We start from the raw sequence: 27,416 nt of genomic DNA on the forward strand, positions 1-27,416 counted from the left end.
TCAGTCTTCCTCAGCAAAAATGAGGAGGATTGGCAGCAGTTAGCTCAGGGCTAATCTTCCTCAAAAAAACAAACACACAAACAAAAAAAATTAAGCTTACTTTTAAAAACAACAAAATTCAGGCAGGTAATCACAAATTAAAATGGTAAATGCTCTATTTTCAATTATTTAAGAAGTAAATAAATAGACAACTTGTTCAAAACAATCTTATCTTTAGAGAAAAACGTAGTCAATAAGCATAACTTCCTTAGAGTTATCTGAGTAAAGGTTAAGGATAAAAAATGTTGTACTAATTCACTTCAAATATGAGAGATTTGAAGGCCATGACCAGAAAAAACAAGGCATTCAACCCAGCTTCATGATCAAATATAGCAGAAATTCATTACCTCAAAGCTCAGTGATTTCATATAACAACAAATGTAAACAAGAGTGAAGAAGTGATATTTAGCTTATTCCATGAGGCAAGTTGGTTCAAAAAAAAAAAACCAAATCTCATGGACTATCATCAAATCTGAAGAGGAATTAGCCCTTATTTAATGCCCATACCTTTGTCTCCTCCCATGGTAATGAATTATTTAGAGTGTCAGCCCAAGTACAAACTACACTGATAGCTTAGACAGAGCAGGAAAGCTGACCATAACCCTGTGACATAACATCAAATAAAAAAAACTATTACCTTAAGACATGTGATTTGTTATCAAATGGTTCAACTAAAACAGTCTGGAGAAAGAAAAGAATTATGCTCATAACATAATTGTGCAGTGACAACAGCAGACCATTAATTAACCTACTTAATATGTTCTAGAAGAAGGGCCAGAGAGGTGGGTCAGAAATAATATACGTGGACAGTTATAAGAGTCTCTCTAATGCTTTTGCAGCAGAACCTCTATTGAGCAACATTTACTGACCCATCATACTATATATACTTAAAAACAATCATAACATTTCTTTTAAAATATTGTATAATATTGTATAATTCCAAATTACTAAAGTTTTATTGTTTCTATTGCTTACCAATTAGTGTGTGGAAATTATCATGGTATTTTAACTAAAATATTCTATTAATCTTGAAAGGAAAAAGAAGGATAACATTTAATGATGCTTTTATCTTGGCAAAAAGGAGACAAATGAGGAATATAGAATTTATATAATGATGACCAAGAACCAGCATCAATTGGTATTCACCTGGAAAAATGAAAATAAATGAGTTCTTATTAGACATTGTACTAATAATCATATATATTACCTCACTTGTTTTAATTCTAGCAACACCACCAAGGTACTGTTACATACTACAATTATCTCCCTTTTACAGTCTGGAAATTCAAGTCAGAAAAGCATAATAAAAGATTATAAAGTTAACAAAAGGAAAAGGCTGGAATTGAACTCAAGTTTACTTGGTTCCAGAATCCAGGCCCTGAGCCATAGGGTACTGCTGCATTTCAGATAAATTTTATTGTCAAAATGAGTCAGCACAGAACTACATGTATTGCAGTAGATGCAGTGGGATCCCATTTTAACAGCTCACTGGACTATGGATTCAGGTATCCCACAAGCTGTAGCATGTCTCTTGCAATGCTTCAATTTCATGTACTACTTGGGGATCATCATCTCTTTGTAAGACTGGGAATGTCTTATGTGTCTTTTGATTCCTACAGTTCCTTAGAGCCTTGCATGTGGCAGCTAGTCAACAAACAGGAATGACACTGTGAAGATCCAACATTACAGGGTTGGCTTCTAACACGGCACGTGTTTTATTCCCAATCACCAGAATAACAAAGCTCACTACAATTATAAGCTCATGACAGATGAGCAGGAAACTTGACTACTCTCTTCAGGGCTGTAACCTTAAGATCTAGAAGAATGTCTAACACATACCAAATAGGAGTTTAACAAATACTTGTATGAAGAATAAACACGTGACATTACATTTTTTCTTTGTATTCATATAAACTATGCTACCAAATCATTCAGCAAAAATTCATTTATACATATATAATTACACCTTTATTCTTTTGACAACTTTAAAATCCAAAGTAACCTGGCAATTTATTCCAGAAAGGTTAACTTTACATGAAATATCCAGCCTCCCACACTTGTATTTCAACATAGTAGCTCCATGAGTCCTCTAAAACAACCTCAGACTCAAAGTACCACAGAATGTCTAAATGTACGTTTCTCCACATTGCTTCCCATGGGGTTCTTTACAGTGGTAAATTTTCACTGAAAAATTGGCAGTGTAGTTCATCAGACTCATCATCAGAACTAGGATATCAATTTCATTTGAATTTATAACTAAAGACTGTTAATTGACAAAAACGTATACATGGTGCTTCCTTTCCTAGATCACATTAAATTTTGTTTTTAGATGAATGGAGGTAGCCTCCGATCGAACTTTGTTTGAAAATGAACTGTTTCATTTGGCAAGAGAACATCCTTTCTCTGATAGGACATGTGACCATTAAAAAACTAGACTTTTCAGAACTTATACTAAAGTCTTCTAACACTATTGCTAGAGCACACGCTAAAAAAAGTCTGAATGCGCTTTACTAAGCTCAATTTATGTTGAAAATCTCTGTGCTGTCCAAAGCAACCAGGTGAAGTTATAAGGTAGAGCTCTAGCACATCAGCAGAGAAGTCATGGGTTGAGTCCCAGGTTACAATTTAGCATCTTTGGCCTAAATAAAGGCTAAGGACCTTCTAAACTTACACCTACTACAGAGTTTTAGCACTATTTGCATCCTGTTTAGCAGAATAAGAAGAGAGTAAGACTCAGTTGAACCTACCTGAGCTTAACATTTAGGGATTTCTTTTAAAGTTAAGTGTACCAAGTTTTAAAATAGTATGTAGCTTTCCTTAATATATTTACAAATTTAAGGGATGCAATGATGACAAACTTTTGAAAAAGATTTAGAAGTCAAATCAGTCTCATTCAAGGTACTGGATTTAAAAAGAGAATTAAAAAATTCGTTCCATACTTGAGGCAAAGAGAAAACTGGCACCTCCCCTAAGTGTAATCATCACCTCCAGAAAAAGATATGATTTCAAAGACTTATTCAAAAAGTATTTCTATGTAATAATGGAAGGTTCTAAGTGGCGTGAATTACTCTATTGGTCCAAAAAAAGGTTAGTGGGACTAACTCCTCAATGTTCAAAAGCATAGGCCTTCGAAAATGACGTGCCAAGGGCTCTTCAAGAGTTTTGTGCTAAACTAATAAACGAGGTGTGACAATTGTATACAAGCTGGACAGGTACTATCCTTTTCCATGGGATCTGCTTTATCTGAGATGCCAAGAATTCTAATTTGCCTGGCTAACAGAATTTGGCTCTCTTCAGTTTTCTCGTCCCATTCAGAAGTATGCTTCTGGAGAGGAAGAGTTACAAAGTGAAGAGGGAAATCCAATAAGCCTCTGTCTCCTAGATCTTGTCCACTTACTCAAAATTTCAGACGAAGCCAGGAAGAGTGTTCGGCACTACTCTGGTGATCTGACTGCCTATGGTAAGCCCTTTCTTCCAGATCAGTTGTAATTCTCCTCACGAAGTAAAGGGCAAGACCACGTCGGCTGAAGGCAGTTATCTTCCAATTGCTATTAAGGCAGTGTTTGAAGCTAATTATAAACATCTGTAATTTCTGAAAGAAAAGAAGTATACAACAAACAAAAACAGCCTCCCTTCTACAACAACTTACATAATGGCATCTATGAGACCTTTTAAGAGATTTACGAGATTCAAAGACAATATAAAGTTTAAAAATATCTGAAATGGTTAAGAATATACTACCTCCATGGGACAGCCCATTGTCAATATTCACACACAATGAAAGACACAAGGATTACACATACATACATACATACATACACACACACACACATATTTTAAGACGAGATTTATTTAAGGGGTAGAAATTTTTTAAATAGGTAAGAGTTAAAAGGTACAAATATGTTCAGTCAAAAAGAAAAAGCTTGTACATCAGCTATAAAAATAAGGGAAAGATTCTGCTGGCTATTTATATATTCCAGAAATAAAGACCAGGTTTCCCACATTTGGAATTATTCTATGAATGAGCTACTTTTAAAATCTTTCTTAGAAGTTAATAATTCTGTTTATAAAAATTTACAATAAAATAAAAAATATATAACAAACTTTTATATTTAGATCTTAATCACATGAACAAAAAATTTAAAAGGGACATATCCTGTAAATGGTGGGAGACAGGAATTTTTTCTTCTTTACAGTTTCCTAACTTTTCTTTACTGAGCATATATTACTTTAACAATGTAGAAAATAATCTACTTTAATTTTTGAAAATTTTCATAGCCACTGTAAAATACTAAAATCGTAGACTGACAATCAATGTTAGCTAAATGATTCACAAGACGGATTTAGCTTTTTCCATGAACAGCAGGTCTCTATAATTTTTTTAATTCATAGAAATCCTAAGTTTTATTGCATACATTCAGAAATCTCTGTAGCCATATGTAGTTAACAGGTTATTGATAAATGATAATTTACAGTAGAAAAACAAAGCACGTCCAATTAAGAAGAATTATACTTAGCTAAATCTCTGACTATCTTGATTGTTTTTAAAAAACACAATGATTATAATATTTTGAATGCTCAAATATTCAAGTTTCCCCAAGATCTAGAGGAATGGCACAACGCCACTTAGTACATATCTTTGTTACCATTTCACTGCTTAGAATATGTATATGCAATGAAGGTGGTTACATTAAAAACCGATTTTAAAAATTATTAAACATTTATTTTAAAGCTGACATTTGGAGGTACACTGTTGCTACATATATTGGTTGATACAGAATAACTGCTAAATAAATTTATCACACTGACTGAGAGATAATTATGGATATGAAAATGGTCTAACACATCAAAACAAAACAAACCATAAACCCTTATATGAGAATCATAAACTATTCTAATTAGCTCCATAACATAGACTTATCTGAAATCATGTGTTTTATTCTTCTTTGATTCAGGACTTTCTGTAATGTTTTGTATAGTGTTGACTGTACTCACTGTACTTTATTAATTCAAACATTCATCCACTGAAATTAAAGATTAACTTAATGATCTAGACATTTTTAATTGATCTCCATTCATCCCAAAGGTGCAGGGATAGAATAATAAATAAAATTTACATTCTTTTCCCATATCCATCATAATTAATACTTGATCTAAACGAATAACCTGTGTATCTTATTTAGACCCCATAGGACTTTTAATATTTTTGGACTATTAGAATAAATTTCCTAAATTTGCAGGAAATCTATAAAACAAAAAACAGAGGATTGAAGGTGCAGTAGAAAACCACTCCGTAACAGTTGGGATGGTTGTTTCTGGTCTTTCTCCCACCACTATAGGAAAGTATAATACAAAATTTCACCACAGGGCTTAAGTCAGACAAACTACTACAGTAGTCATCATTCTTTAGTGTATATGACCTAGGTAGGGATGTAAATACAATAGCATATATTTCATGTTGAACACTGATGTCCTAGTCACAGATCTACAATGGCTCCATCTGTAAATTTTAATAACATGACCTTAAAATCAACACTCAGGATTTTAGCAATATGTGTTTTAAACAATTTCAAAAGGTAAAATTTATAAAATCTTGATTCTTTTAAATATAGAAACAAAGAAATTTATTCTGAGCTCCTTTTCCATAAGGAATATTGAAACTTAGCAATAATATTCTGGATTTACATTTGTTATATCTATATCCACTGTGAACGCTAATTAATTTCATTCACAGGCTCTTATAAACTTCGGTTATTTATTCACGGTGATAGGTGCCCACAACTTCAGGACTTTTATAAATTTTTCTTCTTGCCAGTTTTCAATATCATTCAAGTGTCAAGTAGACACAAAGGACAATAAAGAATGAGTAATTACTCCCTTAGAGAAAAGAGAAGAACCCTCTCTCCCCTTTTCTACACACAAGCAATGAACATGGAGAAATTTGGAATATAATAAAGTTAAAGGATATGGAAAGGTATGGTATTACATAATCTTTCAAACAACTTTCTCATTAGACTTTCTTATTAGATGGATACTTCCATTTTTAAAGTTCTAATTCATTATAAAGCCCCTAATAAACAAATAAAAGAACTGTTCATCTCATTAAAGCCCCAAAGTTGAACTTATCTTCTTTACATTTGATGAGGAATAAGAAGATATTACATCTCCATGAAGAACACACTGATGTAAAACAATAGAGCAATTCTTAGTCTTAACTTTTTCTCTAATAAAAGCACATAATGTGGAAAAATAATTAATACCTCTGGTCAAAAAAGCTTGAAAAGATTATTTCACTGTGGCAGGAAAACAGAAACAGAAAGAAGAAGGGCAATTACACTGTTAAAGAACATATTTCATTTCTAAGGGCTAAAAACTTAAGAATGATGAATTCTTAAGATCACATGAACAAAGTTTACTAGTTACTAGAATATTGTTTTAAATCTTCTTACTGTTCAAGAGATTTAAAATAAATGTAATCCTACCTCCAATTTTCTTTTCATTAAAATGGTAACTCATTGCTGAAATATCCAGAACTTTTTCCAGATAAATTCTTAAGGATCCTTATGAAACCAGTACCATAAAATTAAGTGTCACAGGCCAACCACAGGAAACTCAGTAAATGTCTTGCAAACAAGTAGTTTTAGCATTTTCCCTCTTAGAAAGGCCTTGTGCCTAGCAAAGGTGGAATATAAGAAGCCAGTGAAGACATTTCCAGACCTTTCCTTCCTCAGGCATACATAATACATAACAACAGGCTCTGCTCCTTATAGCTTCTAATAGCAGCAGCAGCCTTGGTTTGATTTTGGCCAAGGGTGAGAGAACACTGAGTACATGACAAATACAAATTGTCATTGATAACCAGTAATGACTATTTTAATGATCACTGTTTTCATTTATTTACTTACTCCAAAAAGCTAAGAATACTATTTTGATGAAAACAACAATTAAATTCTTTGACATTTACATATTTCTTAGTCCTAGTATACACGACTTTGACTTGTATTTAATTTGAATGAATGTTAGGCAGGTAGAATTTCAAGAGATGGTAATTTTTCAGTTTTCTTTTTCTGTAAGATCAATAAAAGTTTAAAGTAATAATTTTCTAAAAAATAGAGAACAATGACTTAATAGCGATAAAATCTTGATAAACAAGAATCAGAAGAGACTCAGAAATCACAGGCTGAATGAATTAAGCCAAAAGTTGAACAATTAAGGCAAGTATTTACTACAATCTAATATAAACTCTATATAAGCAAAGTGCTTAACATACATCAAGGTAAATGTTCCTTTGTTGATCCAAAAGCACAACAATCATAAGGGATTAAACATTAGACTGTAACAGTCGTTCACTTTTTAGAGAGTTTTTTTTTTAGTACATCTGATACACTAGCAAAACAGAAAAAGACAGTTTCATGTAAGTTGAAATTAAAAACAAAAAAAAACCTCCAGTACACAAAACATAAAACAGATTTACTCACTGATCTTTCAGAGACATAGATAACATTTTCTCAGTATCACCAAGAAAAAATATACATAATTATGCTTACTATAAAAATTCTTCTAATGTCCTGAACTAACTTGTAACATTTTATTATAGGGATATAGCATATGGATATGTAAGTTAATATGTAAATATACTGACTGTTGTGGGGATCAGAACTGGCCAGCCTAAAATGCGTCTCTTTGGCATGAGGATTATTTTGGGCTGGTTACTTTTGAGAAACTGCAGACAGGCAGAAGCTCTGAAAATCAAGTAAGAAGTTACCCTTTGTAAGAGACATGTGCATTTGTAAGAGAAACCTCCATTTGTAAAGACGTCTCCCTCTCTGTACCACGAAGAAGTGGGGACGATCTTATCTCTAGAAACTCCTGTCAATGCAGAAGGTAAGGACTTAAACCTGTGTAATAACCTTACTCTTATTTATTGTGCTTTTCTGGCATCTTCCATAACTTACTCCCTCCACCCCCAACATCCTCCTTTGTCTTTAGCTGAAGATAGTATTTAAGGTAACAGCTTCTGCCATTTTGGCGAGTTGCTCAGTTTTCCTGGTTCTCTCCCATGTACACATGTTATAAGGCTTTGTTTGATTTTCTCCTGTTATTCTGTCCCACGTCAATTTAATTCACAGACCAGCCAGAAGGACTCAGAGTGTAAAGGAAATGTTCTTCCTCCCCTTCACTGTAAAACCAACTTTGTTCATTGTTTCACAAAAAATACATACATATAATGAAATAAAAAGTAAACCAAAGAATGTTTTTTTCATTCTCAGACTATAAATTATTTCGCTAGCTAACCTTCCATGACACATCATGAATGTTCCTTATTGTAGTAGTTCAATCTACATGCTTTTGGAATAGAACAACAATTCATAGTGCTTCAAGTTATATAAGTTTCTTATTATTAAAAGAAATTTGAGAAAAATACTTTTAAAATGCTAAATAAATATAAAATATTGACTGGCTATTACTATTCTTTTTCTCTTCTTTTTTCTTTTTTTTTACATAACAGCATTATATTATAGCCCAGAAAATTTACAGAGAACATCAAAAATGGCATTTTGCTAACAAGTAAGCAGATAATTTAAAATAAAACTAGTGAGCATTAAAAAAAAATTTGTCTAACTTTAAATAATAAAGACTAACTGTATTACAAAGCCACAAAATATATACAAGCAAATGCTATAACATATGGTATGCTGTACTTTGAATGTAAAATACATTTTTCTGTGCTTAAATAATGTAATTATTTTGCTTTTTGAAAATGTGCAGAAAACATTTTAAAAGGAAAAAGTATTTTAATGCCTTAAAAGTGGACATATGGGCATCATGATAGCAGTCATACAAAACACATTAATGAAACATTCCAAATAAAATGACAAAGAACATGAATTTTAACGTATCAGATCTGACTAATTATCATCATCATAATCATCATCACTACTGCTACTTTGAATCATAATCCACTCCCTGTAGACCTGAATTTTCTGTAAGCATGGTCAAAAAAAAAAGAAAAGCACAAAGGTTAGTTAAGAATGGCAAATTGCTTGGAAAACATCTAAAATTATGAAATTTTCAAGGAGTCAGAATAATTTTGAAGTAGACTTTTCAGCTCTGAGTAGGGCAGTAATTATGGATATAATATTACATAACTTAATAGACCTAAGACTAAACTCTACTGGTTGGTTTACTTAATGTATAAAATAGTTTGATGATACCAGTGAGATATTCTGTGAATGTCTTAGAATTATTATTCTATTTCTCTAAGTAGGCAACTTTAATTAACTACTAGGAAGCACTATAAAAATGTGCTACTTCCTAGATACACAATGAAAGAGTGTATTTTATATTTAATTATATATATGGGCATATATAACTTAGTGAACACAGAGTACCTTTTCTAGAAAATCAGAAAATAAAAGGAGAAACATTTGAAAGTGTTAAACATTTTCTAAGGGCACCATTGTTAAATCACTTAGGTTAAAACTAGGCAGATGAGATTTTAAATTCTGTTTATATGTTATCTACTTCTTTTCCACAATACTGGTATTTGTAGATTTTAAAGTGTTTGCTAATAATACAGAAGAGTTTTGAGATTCAAAAAAGCACCATTACCACCAAAGCAACAACCCACTTCTTATATCTGTAAGAGAATAATGCTAACCAGAAACAGCCTAAAGCATCTGATGAATCGACACAGGTATTCCAGCTAACATGCGTTTTATTGTTCCTGCTGAAACACAAGTAATGGCTGACAAGGATTGTGAGTTTTTAGTCATTTAAACAGCTCCTTAAGTTAATTAGTGCTAAGACTGGCCTACTGAAAATAATATGCATCTTTAAAAATACACTCAAAAGTCATGACTTTTGAATCCCAAAGTTTTAAAGTTTCAGAAAACAACAATGAAAATGTAGAATAAATTTACTTGTCACTGAAATTTACTTGTTACTTGAAACATCAACCACAAGAAATTTTTGATAACTCATGGCTTTCTTACGTAGTATAAGCTGTTCCCTAATAATGAGGACGTATTTTTAAACCTCTCCTCACTACTCATCCTTACTTCATACTAAGTTTGTTAAAATAATTTCTCAAGAAATATTTTTAGTTTTCTAAAAGGTGATTTGCTAACTTCAGTCTAGTAAAATATCAGTATCACACTAATTGTGTTCTAACAAGGGAAGGCAGATACTGAGCAGAAATATATGTTCAATTGTATTAACCATAGGTGACTTCTTCTGTAACATTTCCAAAGAGTAATATGCTGTCATTGTAGAGACTGTGAAACACGTCCTTTAGCACTAGATTGCCAGGTGTATCCCAATACACAATTATTTTGATGCTTTAAAAACATTTTAAACACACTGTAAAATCACTTTACTAAATATTGCACATTTACTCAATGGTTATGTTTTACTACATTAGATGGAAGTACATTTTATGTGAAATTATATACTCTGGATGTAGTGGGTAAAATATTAAAGTTTCAAATCTTTACCCTCTTCACTCTAAAGATGAAATATTTATAATACCAAGGCTATAAAAGAAGGATCATATCCCCACAGTTTATTATTACCATGAATATTTTCAAGTCTATACAACATAATGACTCCTTGTTTGTTTTCAAACAAATGATTTAATTTAGTATTCCACAGCTAAACACAGAAACGACTTTAAATCAGTATAACCTATTATGATGTAAGTTACCTACACTATAATCCAGATTTTAAAAAGTCCCATGTACAAAGTAAGAAAGTCGTTTGTTCCAAAAGCTAATTCTTCTTACTAAAAGATGTTGGCTTTCATGTGAACTGCTTATCAAATTCTACAAAGTTTCAAACAGACTACACAAGCATAAAGCAGGAAGAGGGTCATGGCCACTTAAGCATCTTCAAAAGAAAAACATAAGAACCCAAGAATTTGCAATAGCAGTGGTCCTGAGATTTTTCCTTATCCATGACTAATTGGACATGAGGGTTATATTTGGCAAAAAAAGCTACTAGTGGTTTGATAAACAGAAATGGTCTAATTGACTAAATGTGTACCACCAACTATGAGGGTACAAAAGGCACAAGAGCTTTCAATAAATCTAGCAAATCCAGTACACAACTAAGAATAGCCTATAAAAAGATCAGATTCACTAAAAATCCTATATAAAAAGTTACCAATACAAAAGCTTTCCTTTGTATTCAAAATACTGAAACAGCTGTACGTAGTCTATAAATTTTAAGACTAAAATCTACTGCTGGCTTTCACTTGCAAAGTCATGCATTAACTGTTTTCATATCAAACTTTTTGATGCCTGTAAAAAAGAAAAAAAAATCTTATAGTAAATAAATGTACATTAAAACCTAAGTAAACATAAGACACTTACAAATGGAATTAAAGAAAACCAATAAAAGCCTAATCTGACATATATTTAAAGCATTATATAGCTACTTTTAAAAAAGTTAACTTGACTAATCTTAATTTATAAGATATTTTTCACCCACCTGTAACATTTGATTTCCAGTGCCATCCCTCAACCTGTAAGGTCTGATAACTCCATCTTCATTAAAGAATCGAGGAGGTCGCAGACTCGCCACTTCATCAGAAGTCTCTGTAGCTCTAGGGAGAAAAAATATAACTTGATTTTAAAAATTATTCAAAAACTCATAAGTAACTTTGAAATGCAACTACTAAAAAGGATCTTCTTTTGGATAAAGTAAGTCTATTACTCTATTTAAAATTTGTCTTTATGACTAAGTTCTCCAGAAAAACACAGAATTGTAAAGTTTGTTTATAGATTCTCTTGGACTTTCTTGTAGACAATAATCAGAGAATCAGCAAATGATGAATACTGCTTTTGTCTTTTCCATTTTAAGACCTTCAATTTCTTTTTCTTTCTTACTACAGTCATGTGTCACTTAATGATGGGGATACGTTCTGAGAAATGTATCGTTAGGCAATTTTGTTGCTGAGTGACCATCATAGAGTGTACTCACACAAATCTAGATGGTATAGCCTACTACACACCCAGGCTCTATGCTACTAATCTTATGGGACCACTGTTGTACATGTACTCCGTCGTTGACCAAAACATTGCTATGCAGTCCATGACTATATACTGTCTAGTTCCTCCAGTACAATGCTAAATACAAGAGGGACTGTAGGCATCCCTGTCTCATTCCTAACTTTAAAAGGAAAGCTGTTAAGAGTTCTCCATGATGTACAGATATTAGCAATGTTTTTGCTTTCCTTTTTAAAGGCAACTTTTGTCAAGCCAAGTAAGTTCATTTCTACTCTTAGTTTGCTTGTTATAGCTCTTTTTCTATTATTGTTTCTGAAAATCTTGGATGTGCAATGAATTTTAAGTAACGATTTTTTTCCTGGTCATTGCTGTAATAATGTGGTTTAATCTCCTTCAATCTATTAATGTTATAAATCTTACATTACATGGTTTTCTGATGTTCAAATACCCTCATATTTCTACTTGGACTCAATATGTTTTGTTTGAAATTCATATATACATTGCTGAATTTGGTACTGTAATATTTTATTTAACATTTTTGACTATATGGACCTACATGTGAATGGTCCATTTATTTGTTCATTCATTCAACAAATATTCACACATTCAACAAATATTAGTTAAGAGCTTACACATAATATATTCACATATATAGACACACAGATATAGATAAATCCCCCAGTTATAAGAATTTGGCAGAATGGATAAAAAAATATCTGCTGTCCACAAGAGACTCACTTTAGAGTCAAAGACATAAATAAGTCGGAAGTAAAAGGATGAAGAAAGATATACCATGTAAATAGTAACCAAAAGAGAGCCGGAATGGCTATAGTAAGATCAGAAAAAATTAGACTTTAAACAAAAAAATTCTTATTAGTCACAACGAAGGCCATTTCACAACGAGAAAAGGGTCAATTCATCAAGAAGATATAAAAATTATAAACATAAGTACTTAACAACAGAGCCCCCAAATGCACGAAGCAAAAACTGACAGAATTGAAAAGAGAAAAAGACGATTCAACAATAATAGTCATTCAATACTCAACTTTCAATAATGGATACCAAACAGACAGAAGATCAGCAAGGAAATAGAAGACTTGAACAACACTACCATCCAGTTAGACCTAAAAACGTCTATAAAACACTCAATTCCAACAACAGCAAACTACATATTCTTCTCAAGTGCACACAGAACATTCTCTAGGACAGAGGAGTCCTCATTTATGCTACGACATGGATGAACCCTGAAAACATTATAATGCTAAGTGAAAGAATCCAGCCACAAGAGGACACACACTGTATAATTCCATTTATATGAAATGTCCAGAAGAGGCAAATCCAGAGAGACAGGAAGAAGAATAGTGGTTGCTGTTGGCTGACAAGAGGGGAAATGCTGAGTGACGGCTCACAAGCACAGGATTTCTTTTTCGGGTGATGAAAATGCTGTAGAATTAGATAGCGGTGATGACTGTACAACTTTGTGAATATACTAAAAATTACTGAAATGTACACTTTAAAATGGTGATTTTTTTAATAGTATGCAAATTATATCTCAATTTTAAGTAGACTATATTAAGGTGTTTAAAAAAGCATTATAGATTACAGGGATATATGGGAGGGAGGTAGATGTGGTTATAAAAGGGCAATATGAGATATTTTTGTGGTGCTGGTACTGTTTAGTATCTTCATTGTGGTGGTGGACACAAACATACAAAAATGATAAAATCGTATGAAACTGGTGCACACACAAGCAAATGAGTACAAACTGAGGAAATCTGAATAAAATTGGTGGATTGTATCATGTCAATATCCTGGTTGTGATACTGTTAAAGTTTTGCAAAATGTTACTACTGTGGAAACTGGGCCAAATATATGTGGTGGTCTGGATGGTGGTTCTCAAGGATATCAGGCTCCCATCCCTGGAACCTCTGAATGTTATTTTATATGGTAAAGTCTATGTGGATATGATTAACTTAAGGATTCCAAGATGAGGTGATAATCTTGGATTATCTGTGTGGGCCCTAAATGCCACCACAAGTGTCCTCATGAGAGGCAGAGGCAGATTAGGCATACAGAGGAGAAGGAATGTGAAGATGAAGGCAGAGATTGAAATGATGCAGCCACAAGCCAAGAAATGCCTGTAGCCACCTGAAGCTGGAAGAGGCAAGGTGCAAATTCTTCCCTCCAGAAGCAGTGCAGCCCTGCTGACACCTTGATTTCTCACTTCTGGACTCCAGAGCTGGGAGAGAATAAATTTCTATCGTTTAAGCCATCAATTTTGTGATAATTTGTTACAGTAGCCATAGAAAACATAATACATGTACAAGGGGTCTCTCTGCATTATTTCCTACAACTGCATGTGACTCTACAATGATCTCAGTGCAAAAAAAGACTACCACATGTCAAGCAGTATTCTAAGTGCTGTGGAAACAGACAAGAGGCACTGCATTCACAAAACTTACATTCTGGTAGGAAAGACAAATAAACAAGGTAAAATATATAGTGCATTAAATAGTGATGAGAGCTAAAGAGAAGAAAAATAAAGGAGGGAAGAGAGATACGAAGTATCTGGGCAGGAGTAGGGGATAAATTGAAATTTTAGGGTGGCATGGAAGGCCTCACTGGGAAGATAAGTTTTGAATAAAGGAAGTGACCATGCTGACAACAGAGAGAAGAGTACTCCAGGTAGAGGGACTGCAAAGATGAGAGGGGAACAATTTCTCTGTTCTAAGTCCCACACCTGCTTTTCAAATCAAACTTATAGTGCTCTCACACAAGATGCATGAGAGAGGGTTCTCTTTTCTCTTACACAACAGTACAAGCTAGGATTGTCTGTTTCTTGGCTTTTGGAACACCACTTTCTCAATTATCCCCCTTACTTTAATGGCCATTCCATTTAATGGCCCTTTCCTGGGTCCTCTTTATTTCCCCAACTTCTACGTGTTGCTGTGCTTGAAGGCCAAGTCCTTGGAACTCTTCTTTTCTCTCTTTTCCATTTTCTTTCCCTAGGTTATCTCATCCAATCTCATGGCTTTAAACACCGTATTATAGGTTCAAGAATCTCTAATTTTTAACTCTAGCTTGGAGCCTTCTCTTGAACTTCAGACTCCTATACTCAACAACTACTAAATGTCTCCATTTGGACATCTAGGAGATAGTTTAAGTTTAATATATTCAAAACAAAACTGTGAATTCCCTCTTTCCCTAAAAGGAATGACAACTTTATCCTTCTAGTGGTTCAGACAAAAACTTTAGAATTGCCCTTGATGAACTCTTTCTTCCATATGCCACGTCCAATTTATTAACTAATCTTGTTGCTACCACCTTCAAAACACATGCGGAACATGACTCCTTCCTTACAACCTCTAGCCTATACTGGTCTAATCACCCTAGTCTAATCATTTCTCCTATCACTGCAAAAGCCTCTTAAGTGTTCCCATGTCTGCCCTGGTCCCCCTATGGTTTATTCTCAATATAGCAGCCAGTTTATATCATTCTTCTTGTTCAAAACCTTCCAATAGCTTCCTGTCTTACGTAAGAAAACGCTAAAATCCTTACAGAGGCTTACCAAGCCCTATATGATCTGATCCCTTGCTCATTCTCTGAGAACATCTTTGCCCACTTTTTCCTTTGCTCAATCTACTCCAGGTACACTGGCCATGCATCCTCCTGCATCAGGGCTTTGTACTTGCTGTTCCTACCGCCTACGACATTCTTCTCACATGGCTCACTCCCTTACTTCCTTCACATCTCTCCACAAATTTAACCTTACCAGTGAAGCTTCTCTGAACATCTTATACATGAATGTATATCTGAACATCTTATATATGAATATAAGAATATATATGATTCTTATATATATAAGAATATATATTATTTTCTTATATATATATAAAAATATAGCATTTTCACCATTTAACATATCATTTATTTACCAGTTTACTTATTTCTATTATTCTCCCACTAGAAATGCAAGCTCTATGAGGACAGGAACTTTGCCACTTGTGTCCATTTCTGGGTTTCTTCAGCGAGTAAAACAGTATCTAGACATATAAGAAGCTCCCTAAAATGTAATGAATCAATAAATATTTATATGTGTATTAGATCAAACTTGTTAACTGTGTTCAAATCATTTATTTACTTTTATTTTGTCTTCCTGATCTATCAATTATGGAAAGAAATGTTAGATTCTTACACCATTATTGAAGATCTGGAAAGTTTTTGTAATTTTATCATTTTTGCTTTACAAAGATTGAGGCTATTGTGAGTTGAAGATAAATTAAAAATTGTTATTATCTTCTTGGTTAATTGTTCTTTTTATCATTAACTAATTATCTTATTTATCTAAAATAATGCTTTCCTGTTTTTTGCCTTACAGTCTGTTTCATCTGATGTTATGTAGTAATCCTCTTTAGTCTATATGGTGTGTATGTGTATATGTGTGTGTGTATATATTTACTATATATAATATATATGATATATATATATAAAATAAATAGTATATCTTCTTCAGAAATGAAATTAAAATGCTTAATGCCAATTATTCCCTTCAAATTGCATCTCATTATTTTTAATATTTTGGTTCCAAAGCTGTTTTTATACAGTTCAATTAGCTTTATCTACCAATTTATATTTTTACATTTGATTCTTATAACCCACTTCTTTCTGGTCTCAGTGTCCTTTTACAAGTATGTCCTTTAATAGTTCCTAGTCTTATTTTTTTCTAAAAATGTTTTATTTTGCTGTTAATCCTTAAAGGTAATGTAGCTGGGTATAGATTATAAGGTTTTTAGATAAATGGAAAGTTATTATAGCAGCTCTGAACAGATACCTGCCTAGCTCTCTACATATTTTTTAAAATTTTCTTGCTGAGGAAGATTTGCCCTGAGCTAACATCCCTGCCAATCTTTCTCTATTTTGTGGGTGGCTGCCGCAGCATGGCTGACAAGTGGTGTAGGTCTGTGCCCAGGATCTGAACCTGTGAACCCAGGCCTCTGAAGCACAGCGCACTGAACTTAATCACTAAGCCATGGGGCCAGCCCTACACATTTTGAACTCCTCATGTTTCACTGACTTTTGAGTTTCTCTAATGACTAAAACTCAACACATTATATGTGTGAAACTAGTTACAGGTAGAAGAGACAAACTTTTTTTCTCATCCTAATTCTAAATTACAAAACTGAAAACATCCAATTATGGTAAGGAGTATGAAATACTGACTTAAGAGGAGCAGCTCATAGGATGACAATACTTACCCCTATAGAGCAGGAAGCAAGAGACAATACCAAAGGAAACAGATTAGGGAGATATCCACCCACCTATCTTTCTAAATCAGGTCTCATTAGCATGAATTTAATCAATCATTGTATGTGTTGCAAATTTCTAGAACAGATAACAATAATGCACTTAGTAAATTTCAGTCTTAAGCTAAATTTAATTTGGAGGAAGGGATACCATGCTTTAAAATTATTGCACAAATGAAGAAAAATATAAGGAACAGATGTCATGTTTCATAACAAAATCAGAGCATAAATGAAGGGTGAACACAGGGTGAGTTTGAACTAGGAATATAAAATGCCATTCTTTATTTCTCAAAATAGGAGACAGAATATTACATTTGCTAATTTTATAACTGACATATAGCATTCCATTATTGTAATGTATATCAATCAATATAACTGAAAAGCTTGCTTAACTTGCTAAACCTTTCCTGCCAAGACACCTGGGAAGAAATGACAAATAAAGGAGAACTCTATAAAGTTGAAATGATGCAACGGCAACAACTTAAAACTATAGAAAGGAATTAGAAAGATCATATGCAACTTGCTATATTGTAGGGTTCATAACTAAGTGCCTTGAGCCAAACAGATGTATTTCATTTCTTGTGGTTTAAGCATTTTACTCATATGCTACATCAAAGAGAATTTACCTTTTTATTCCCTGAAACGTACTGCTAGCCATGTCTATGATGCCTCCTGTTGGCCTTGCCACTGCTCCAACTAAACCTTTCCCAACACCTTTAAAGAAACCAGCTGCCCCTTCTTTTTGAGCTCCTAGAAAGAAAAGAAAGACAACGTTTTAGACAATTGGATGAAGAATGAAAATAGAATCAACTTGTGAAAGACTTGGTAATATATATCACCCGAAGGAACTATCATACTTGCCTTTGATTGGTTTTGTAACAATTCCTGTTATGCCACTTACAAAACCCTAAAGGGAAAGGACAAGTGAAAATTTATAAAACTTTCACACAATGCCTTGAAGCACCAAATCTGGCTTACCAAAAAAATACGGAGCTCTGCTTTCTAGACACCTAAGAACTAACATAATTACTAACTATTTTATTTAACCTGAATGCTTTTGGAGGCTACTGACATATTTCACATAGGCCACAACCTACTGTTCCTCCAATATCCAAATAATATTTGAAGGAGCCAAAGTTCTATGTCTATTTCCTTATTCACAGAATGTGGCTTTAAAAGATATTCCCTAAAATGTTCACAACCCTGGGAAATTTCTTACAGAAACTAAGCCTTTTCCTCCACGAGTGATGCCTTCTCTAAGACCAGCTGGCTGCTTATTCATGGCTTCTCTTCTCTTCTGTTGGTAGTCTTCATCCATAGTCATAGCTGCTACCCCTTTAGCCATAGCACTGGTGATTCTGGAGGCAGCACCAGCTAATCCACCTAGCAGAAGTTACAGTATCTTTAATAAGAGCAAATATATCATTACTTTCTAGCATAATCCTACTCAGTAGGCATTCTGTTTCTTACCAACAGCTCCACCAACTAGTGCCTTCAGTCCTAGTGCCATTCCCTCCACAAACTCTTCAGGACCCTGAATGGCTCCCTAAAGGGTCAAAAAAAAAAAACAAACAAATAATGTTATATTTACTGTTAAAGGTGAACTTATTGCTATAAATGAGGATAACTATCTTACCTGGTAAGGTTCATAAAAAAATGCTTCTACACCTTCAGAAAATTCTCTAATCAAGCCAAAAGGGTTTCCCAAAACTTCAAGTCCAAGAATGAGTACATACATCTGCTTAATGGCCTAAAAATGAAATACGAACTTTAATCAATTTGGATGATCAGACTTAATACTTTTTTCTTATATCTAGTACACATATCCAGTTTTTTTATTTCAACACCTAAATCATTATCACCTTATTCATCACTAGTCTTCATTTTCATTTTTTATTTTTATGTTTTGTGAGGAAGATTGGCCCTGAGCTAACATTTGTTGCCAATCTTCCTCTTGTTGCTTGAGGAAGACTGTTGCCGAGCTCACATCTGTGCCAATCTTCCTCTATTTTATGTGAGATGCCACCAAAGCATGGCTTGATGAGCAGTGCTAGGTCTGCACCTGGGATCTGAACCTGTGAACCCTGGGTTGCTGAAGCAGAGTGCACAAACTTAACCACTATGCCATCAGGCCAGCCCCACTAGTCTTCATTTTCAAAAAGCAATTTGGTGTTAGAATATTGGAAATAATATGAGATAGTTACATAAAGCTTTAGAATATTCAAAATTCTTTCACTTTTACAACTACGTTTGACAGTGATTACCACCATGATTTTAAAAGCTAGAGAAACACATGCGTCAAAGGATGCCCAGGGTCACACAGTGGGTAAACAGCAAAACTGGGATCCAAATCCAGACCTCTTAGGTCAAGCTCAGTGACCTTCCACTATACAACAGCTGCCTCAGATACTCAATAAGTTATATCGTACAATACAGGAGTCTGTCTAGAGGCGGAAAAAAACCCCACTAAGATAACGTATCTAGCTGACTCAACAACTCAATTACATTAAAAAGTATCCTATGTTCATCAGTTAGTTACTAATAAATAGTTTCCCTTGAATCTATTTTTTTTTTAAGTAAGTGTGGTGAATTACTTAGTTAATATTTTATTTAAAGATTTATGCCTAGGAAATATTTCTGTCCAGGAAAGATTTCTGTCAGTGGCTAAAAAATAGGACAAAAAATGGAAATGGAGTTGGGCTCAATTTCTTTCTACAATTCTGAGGGGAAAAAACTCATGTTTTAAAATTTTGAAAATGGTTTTTCACTTCCTTGCCAAATCTACATTATACGCATACAGACATATACAGTTTAACTATTTTATACCACTTTGTCCCTTTGTGAAATAATCTCAGACAAACCTGTTTTGAGTAGTGTCTTATTACTTCAGACTGTAGTTCAGATGTTGTATGGAACTGATAGTTGAGTTCAAAAAATGCAAGCCTGAAAAAAATATATAAATAATGTGTGCGTGTGTGGAAAAAAGGAAAGAGGATGTTTTTAATATTAATGAATAATTTTATTTTCTTTAGAATTTGCCTAAAAATCTTTCCTGTTAGTACATTTTCCCATGCCAATCAGAAAATCTACTCTTTTACATACATCTCTGCACATTCTGATCAAAGAACCCTCTAAGAATCTGATAAAAGCTATGGATCTTATCCTCGGAAAAGCTGCCAATATATACACATTTTCACATAATTTAGGAGATGCAGAGACCTCCAGTTTCCCACTCATGGACATGAACCGTATTTCTCAACTCTGTCCTATTATGGCCCACACAGAAACTGTTTGACACACGGAGATAAATGGAAGAGGCTGCTCAAGAATGGCCAGAGTTCAGTTGCTGCAGGTCCTGCCTGATCAGCTGACAGCTGAGGAAGCAAGATTGATTCACTTATAATCTATTCACAGCATGTCCTGGAGTTACCTCTCACTGGACTGACTGATTCTTACTACTGCTCTTAGTAACAGTTCTAGGTGCTACCTGAAAAAGTCACTCTCATCTAAAGGTCCCCCTCAGACTCTGAGTCTCTTTGGTCAGATGCTCTAAGAGCTTCCATTATGACTCACATTAAAACGTAAATTCTTGATGCTAACATTTAAACTGATTCTTTCATTTTCACTATCATGGCATTCATTTTATTCTAGTCACAAATGCTTTGACGAGTCTTGATCCTGTAGGCCTTGAAGCTGTAAGTTTTAAGCACCACATCTTTTAGACACCACACCTTAGGGCACACACAGCTTCTTAGGAATCCTTTCCTAGGCCAGAAGGGCCTCACAAATTGCACAAACTTGCACGGCCACTGTCCCTCTTTCTTAAGGAAATTATTTAATAACTATTCTGTTATTTAGTAGTTAAGGGTTAGCAAGTAATATGTTACTTAAATTACATTCCATTTAACAGCAAAAACTATATTTTGCCTATGATATGCAATGTACTTTACACACTTTTTCACTTATAAAATTTTGAGGTAAATATAAAATGGACATTTCACTAATTTATAGACTTGAATATTAAACATACTTAAAAACTACATCTTGTACATTTGTAAGAGTGGCACCAATACTCTTCAGTAACAGATTTAAAGAATGAACTGCAAGCAGCCCTCCATGTTGTTCTGAATCTTTAGCTTCTTTACCCGAACTCAGTGAAACACTTAAATGCAACTAAAGAGAGAAAGAAATAAATATTGAAAGCACTATCTTCACAATGACAATTTTAACTTTTAAAATTTAATCTCATTTTAAATTCACTACATGATAAATAAGACTTCAAAGTTATCCGGATTATGCCAAAATTAATAAGTGAAAGTTAAAGGAATTTAAAATCTAGTACAGCTCTTTTAAAATTTTAAATTCAGCAATGTAAGATTATATGATATTTACTTCAATTCTTTTAGTGAACCTAGGAACATACTAATTTTTACATACCTTTTAATAACATTTAAAATCTAGAAGTTGAAGTTGTTGGAAATAACTCAAATATCTCCAAAAGTGAATGTTTCAACTATTAGAATTAAGTTAGCATGGTGAAGCCAGTTAAAAAGCACTTTTGTATTGTATGCATATACATACTGTAGATATAGTTGTACAATAATTTTTCAAGTAATATGTAACTCATAGAAACTTTGTGTTAAGAACTTACATTTACTTCCATTCAATCTTCAATTCTTAAATCAAAGTTACTTTATAAATTAATTTAAAACATATACTCGAGTTAACAATACCATATTGCATATCTGAAAGTTGCTAAGAGAGTAAATCTTAAAAGTTCTCATTATAAGAAAAAAATTCGTAACACTGTATGGTGATGGATGGTAACTAGAATTACTGTGGTGATCATTTTGCAGCATATGCAAATATTGAATCATTATGTTGCACACCTGAAACTAATAGAATCTTATATGTCAATTATACCTCAATTAAAAAAATAGTTATATATATGTCATACACAAAATTTTGAAAATTGTCATAAACACCCTAACAGAAAAATAAGGTAACATAATGTTAGGTCAAGATATAAACATACAAACATATGCTGTAGGTGGTTCCACTATGACTTCCACATGGTGAAAAATTATTATAAGTACAAATAAAAATTTAAAAGGATTATTCCTTTGCTATTTATTTACATTTGTAATTGAGAAGTTACAGAATTTATATACTACTAAAGAACATAATTTAAATGCTATATCCCCCCAAACTGATCAAGTTGATTTGTTATTACCTAGATTATCAAGGATAATAAAAATGACTTGTCTTTCCCCTACCTTGATAGGAGATATATGAAAATATTCATAGAGACTGACTTGTGATGAATCTACCGATGAAACTGTTTTATATTCTTCTTGGAAAGCTTCTATATCTTTATGAAAAAGTTCAATCTACAAAGGAACATAAAATATTAAAAACTTGTGGGACTGATCTGAATGAGGTATTTAAGCCAATAGCTCACACACTGCAGAAGAGTTCCCTATAATATCCAGATTCAACACTGCTCATGGATGGAAAGATACTGCCTCAGAAGGGAAACTAACATCTCTGTTGTCAGGAAAGTTCTGTCACTCACAAACTGATAAGCATATCTTCTATGTTTCCATACAATCCATTAAAAGACACTAAGCTTTTCTTCATGTGACCATAGATTTTATTCCAAAAGGCCACTGATCCAATCCATCAACACTTTCTTAGAAACATTTATTTTTTTAAATACAATCATAGTTCACTTGTAGCTTTTTGATAAATGCCTTACTGACATCTACAGAGGCTGGTAATACGGTCAAAAAAGGGGAAGGCAGTGGAAATAATTTTGCACGAAATGATTAGTGCTTTCATTCTTGATAATCAACAGTACTTCTCTTCCAACACTCACAAATCAAAGTTACTTCTATGTGCTGAGAAATGGCCCAACATTCACATTTTAACTTATTAACAAAATCATCAAAATGAGAGTCTTACTAAAAGTGTATTTGGAAATTGACTTCTGGGATGATAGTGTGAGAAGCTCTTTAGGCCAGTTCCCCAACAAAACTGGTAAAATGTATTTAAAAAACAAACATTTAAGGCCTCTATGAATGGTCCTAAGGATATAAGCAAATGAAACATCTATTAATCTACAAAAATTTCGTAAGAAAAGGAAGTTTGCGGCATCTGAACAAGGACCATTCTCTCAATTCCCACTCTCAGCTCAACAAGCCACAACTCCACTCAAGACTGGTATACACAGAGCTCCCTCTATGGCCAGACTCCAATTGGAGGACTCTTCCTAGAAGGCACAGGATGTCAGCATTTCTCACCCTATCCCCACCGATCAGCCGCTGAGGCTAAATTACATGGAACGTAGGAGCTGCCTTCTTCTGTCCAGTCTCTACTCATGAAACAAGTGCTCTACCTGAGTGTGACACCACTTAGAATATTGGGGCTCTGATCACCCTTGCTTCACCCCCAGCTCCAAAACTCTGGTTCAGAGATTTTGCTGGGGGGCAGGTAGACTTTAAAGTAGCTCCTAATCTATTCCCAAAGAAATTGACTTCATTTACAACAGAGAGTGAAGAAGTTCAACCATAAGAGTCCTTTAGGAAACAGTGGATTTTGTGGTGAAGGGTAATTGGGAAGAAAATCATTGACTCAACGAAGATACAGGGGCCGGCTCCGTGGCCGAGCAGTTAAGTTCGCGTGCTCCGCTGTGGCGGCCCAGGGTTCGGATCCTGGGCGCGGACATGGAACCGCTCGTCAGGCCACGTTGAGGCGGCGCCCCACACCCCACAACTAGAAGGACCTGCAGCTAAGATATACAACTGTGTACAGGGGGCGTTTGGGGAGATAAAGCAGGGGAAAAAAAAACAGATTGGCAAGAGTTGTTAGCCCAGGTGCCAATCCTTAAAAAAAAAACACCAAAAAAACAAAAAAACAAAGATACAGGCTAAACTGTAGGCCTGTAAGTTTTCATGAGAGAAGTGGGGAAAGAGACAATTTAGAAGAGTCCTCCCAGGTCAGATATTTCAAGCACTAATCTCCAAATCAAGTCCTTCAAAGCAGCCCAAATTTGACTGGATTAGTCTGTACAGTAATTTATGCCCTGAGGCACTGTTGAAAAAAATAGAGCAACTAGCCCGCAACGAGTGGAGTTCAACAGTTGGGTGTGCTCATGGGAAGAGATGAAGAGAGCCCTGTCAAAACCACTGTCATTCCAGGGTAGCTGGGTACCCCAAATCTTCGTCTCCCTGAGGAGCAGCACCAGAGGCTTAACACTGCAGGGGAAGGCAGGGGTGTGGCGGTCTAGACTGCAATAAAATAATCCAGCCAGTCACTAAAGAAATAAACTAATAACAGTAACAAGCCTCAGGACCCACAGTGGCTACAACGTATTATCTAAAATGTCCAGTTTCCAACCAAAAATTATAAGATATGCAAAGATACAGGGATATATGATCCATACGCTGGAAAAAGAGCAGGCAACAGAAACTGCCTGCGAGAGTGACTAGATTGGATTTAAAAGAAAAAGACTTCAAAGTAACCATTATAAATATGTTCAAATAACTAAGGGAAATCATAATATTTAGGGAAGTAAAGGAAACTATAATGACAGTGTCATATCAAATAGAGAATATCAATACAGAGGGAAATTATAAAAAAGAACCAAACAGAAATTCTGGAGTTGAAAAGTATAAAAGAAATGGAAAATTCACTAGAAGGGCTCAATAGTGTATCTGAACTGATAGAAGAAGTTTAAATGCTTCATTATATGCTAAATTCAAATACTTCACTTCATTAGTGAACTTGAAGATAAACTGTTACAGATTATGCAATCGGAAGAAAGAGAGAAAAAAGAATGAAGAAAATGAACAGTCTCAGAGAAATGCGGGTCATCATTAAGCATACTAACATAGGTAATATGGGGGTATAGTCATGCACTGCATAATGATACGGTGGTCAATGATGGACCACATATATGATGGTGGTCCTATAAGATTAGTGCCATAGAGCCTAGGTGTGTAGTAGGCTGTACCATCTAGGTTTGTGTTAGCACACTTTACGATGTTCACACAGTGAGGCAACACCTAACCATACATTTTTCAGAACATATTCCCCTCGTTAAGGGACACGTGACTATATTAGAAGGAGAGAAGACAGAAGAAGAAGTAGAAAAAATATTTGAAGAAATAATGGTTGGAAATTTCCCAAATTTATTGAAAAACAGTAAGCTACATGTCCAGGAAGTTTAATGAACTCCAAGTGTAAAAACTGCAGAAGTTCACAAACAGATATATAACAGCAAAAAAACAATGCTGAAAGTCCAAGACAAGGAGGAAATCTTAAAAGTGAGAAGAAAAAAGCAATTTATTACATATAAGGGGACCTCATAAGATTAATAGTTGACTTTTTGGCAGAAACAAGGAGGCAAGAAGGCAGTGGGATAATATATTCACTGGTAACAAAGCAGTGGTAAAGGTAATCACAAAATTATAAAAGACAGTATAAATATATAATCTTTTCCCTTTCTTAACTGACTTAAAAAGCAATTGATTAAATAATATATTTACTATACTGTTGGGCCTATAACGACAGACCAACATCTCTTATGAATATGAACACAAAAATCTTCAACAAAACACTAGCAAACTAAATTCAGGAAAATATATACAAAAAATTATACACAGGACCAAGCAAAATTTATCCCAGGTATGCAAGGCTGTTTTAAGATGCAATGCAATAAAACTATCTTAGACAAAAACAAAAACCACATGATCATCTCAATAGATATAGAAAAAGCATCTGACAAAATTCAACACATTTTCATGGTAAAAATACTTAACAAACTAGGAACAGAAGAGAACTCAACCTGATACAGGGTATCTACAAAAAAATCCACTGTCAACATCATAATTAATGGTGAAAGACTGAAAGCTTTCCCTGTAAGATCAGAATCAGGGCAAAGATGACTACTCTTGGCACTTCTATTCAACATTGCTAGAGGTTCTAGCAGGGCAATTAGGCAAGAAAAAGAAACAAAAGCCATCCAGATTAGAAAGGAAGAAGGAAAACTACCTCCATTCTCAGATGACGTGAGTTCACATACAGAAAACCCTAAAGATTCCACAAAACAACTATTAGAGTTAATAAACAAGTTCAGTGAGGTTGCAGAATACAGGATCAATATACAAATATCAATTGTTTCTATACACTTGGAATGAACAAACCAAAAATGAGACTAAGAAAACAATTTCTTTCATTATACTATAAAAAAAGAAGAAAATACTCAGAAATAAATTTAACAAAAGAAGTGTAAAAACTTACACTCTAAAAACAATAAGTCATTGCTGAAAGAAAGAAGATATACATAAGTAGAAAACATCGCATGTTCAAGGACTGGAAGACTCAACATTGTTAAGATGGCAATACCCCCCAAAGTGATCTCTGGTGCAATGTAATCCCTGTCAGAACCCCAGATGACTTCTCTGAAGAAGTTGACAAGCTGATTCTAAAATTCATATGGAAACACAAGGGACCCAAAAGAACCAAAACAATCTTGAAAAAGAACAAAATAGGAGGATTCATACTTCTCAAAAACTTTACTTCTCAAAACTTAGTATAAAGCAACAGCACAGCGTTGTATTGGCACAAAAATGGACATATAGATCAATAGAATAAAACCACGTGTCTATGATCAACTGATTTTTGACCAGGGTACCAAGACCATTAACGGGGAATGAACAGTGTTTTCAACAATGATACTGGGACAGTTGTTTAGTCAAATGCAAAAGACTGATGTTGGACCTTTACCTCACAACATACACAAAAATTAACTCAAAATAGATGAAAGATCTAATTGTAGGAGCTAAAACTTTAAAACTCTTATAACACCAGACTAAATTTTCATAACTTTGGATTTGGCAAAGGAGTCTTATAAATGACACCAATCATGAGCAACAAAAGATAAAATAACTTGGACTTCATTAATATTAAAAACTTTTGTGCTTCAAAAGACATCAAGAAAGTAAAACACAACACACAGAATCAGAGAAAATATTTACAAATCATATATCTGATACAGGACTTG

The 27,416-nt window shown here is 33.9% G+C and overlaps 1 protein-coding gene across 9 annotated transcripts in view; it reads right to left on the minus strand.

Annotated features, from left to right (window-relative positions):
- VPS13A (vacuolar protein sorting 13 homolog A) overlaps window positions 1-27,416 on the minus strand; it is a 233,757-nt gene that overhangs the window by 13,968 nt on the left and 192,373 nt on the right. For 3 of the 9 annotated variants that reach the window (XM_070590109.1, XM_070590113.1, XM_070590112.1), the window contains 9 exons: window positions 22,627-22,740; window positions 21,381-21,523; window positions 20,212-20,293; window positions 18,987-19,100; window positions 18,821-18,896; window positions 18,570-18,733; window positions 18,212-18,257; window positions 17,977-18,100; window positions 11,530-11,644 (listed from right to left, as the gene is read on the minus strand). In XM_070590109.1, coding sequence (XP_070446210.1) covers window positions 11,530-11,644; window positions 17,977-18,100; window positions 18,212-18,257; window positions 18,570-18,733; window positions 18,821-18,896; window positions 18,987-19,100; window positions 20,212-20,293; window positions 21,381-21,523; window positions 22,627-22,740 — 978 coding nt within the window. Of the gene's footprint in view, window positions 1-676; window positions 721-1,014; window positions 1,186-3,436; window positions 3,588-7,240; window positions 9,024-9,739; window positions 11,340-11,529; window positions 11,645-17,976; window positions 18,101-18,211; window positions 18,258-18,569; window positions 18,734-18,820; window positions 18,897-18,986; window positions 19,101-20,211; window positions 20,294-21,380; window positions 21,524-22,626; window positions 22,741-27,416 lie in introns of those variants that run through there. The other 6 variants (XR_011531545.1, XR_011531547.1, XR_011531546.1 and 3 more) reach the window with 6 other exon arrangements.

The sequence above is a fragment of the Equus przewalskii genome, chromosome 22, assembly GCF_037783145.1.
Source record: "Equus przewalskii isolate Varuska chromosome 22, EquPr2, whole genome shotgun sequence".
Taxonomy (NCBI): Eukaryota; Metazoa; Chordata; class Mammalia; order Perissodactyla; family Equidae; genus Equus; species Equus przewalskii.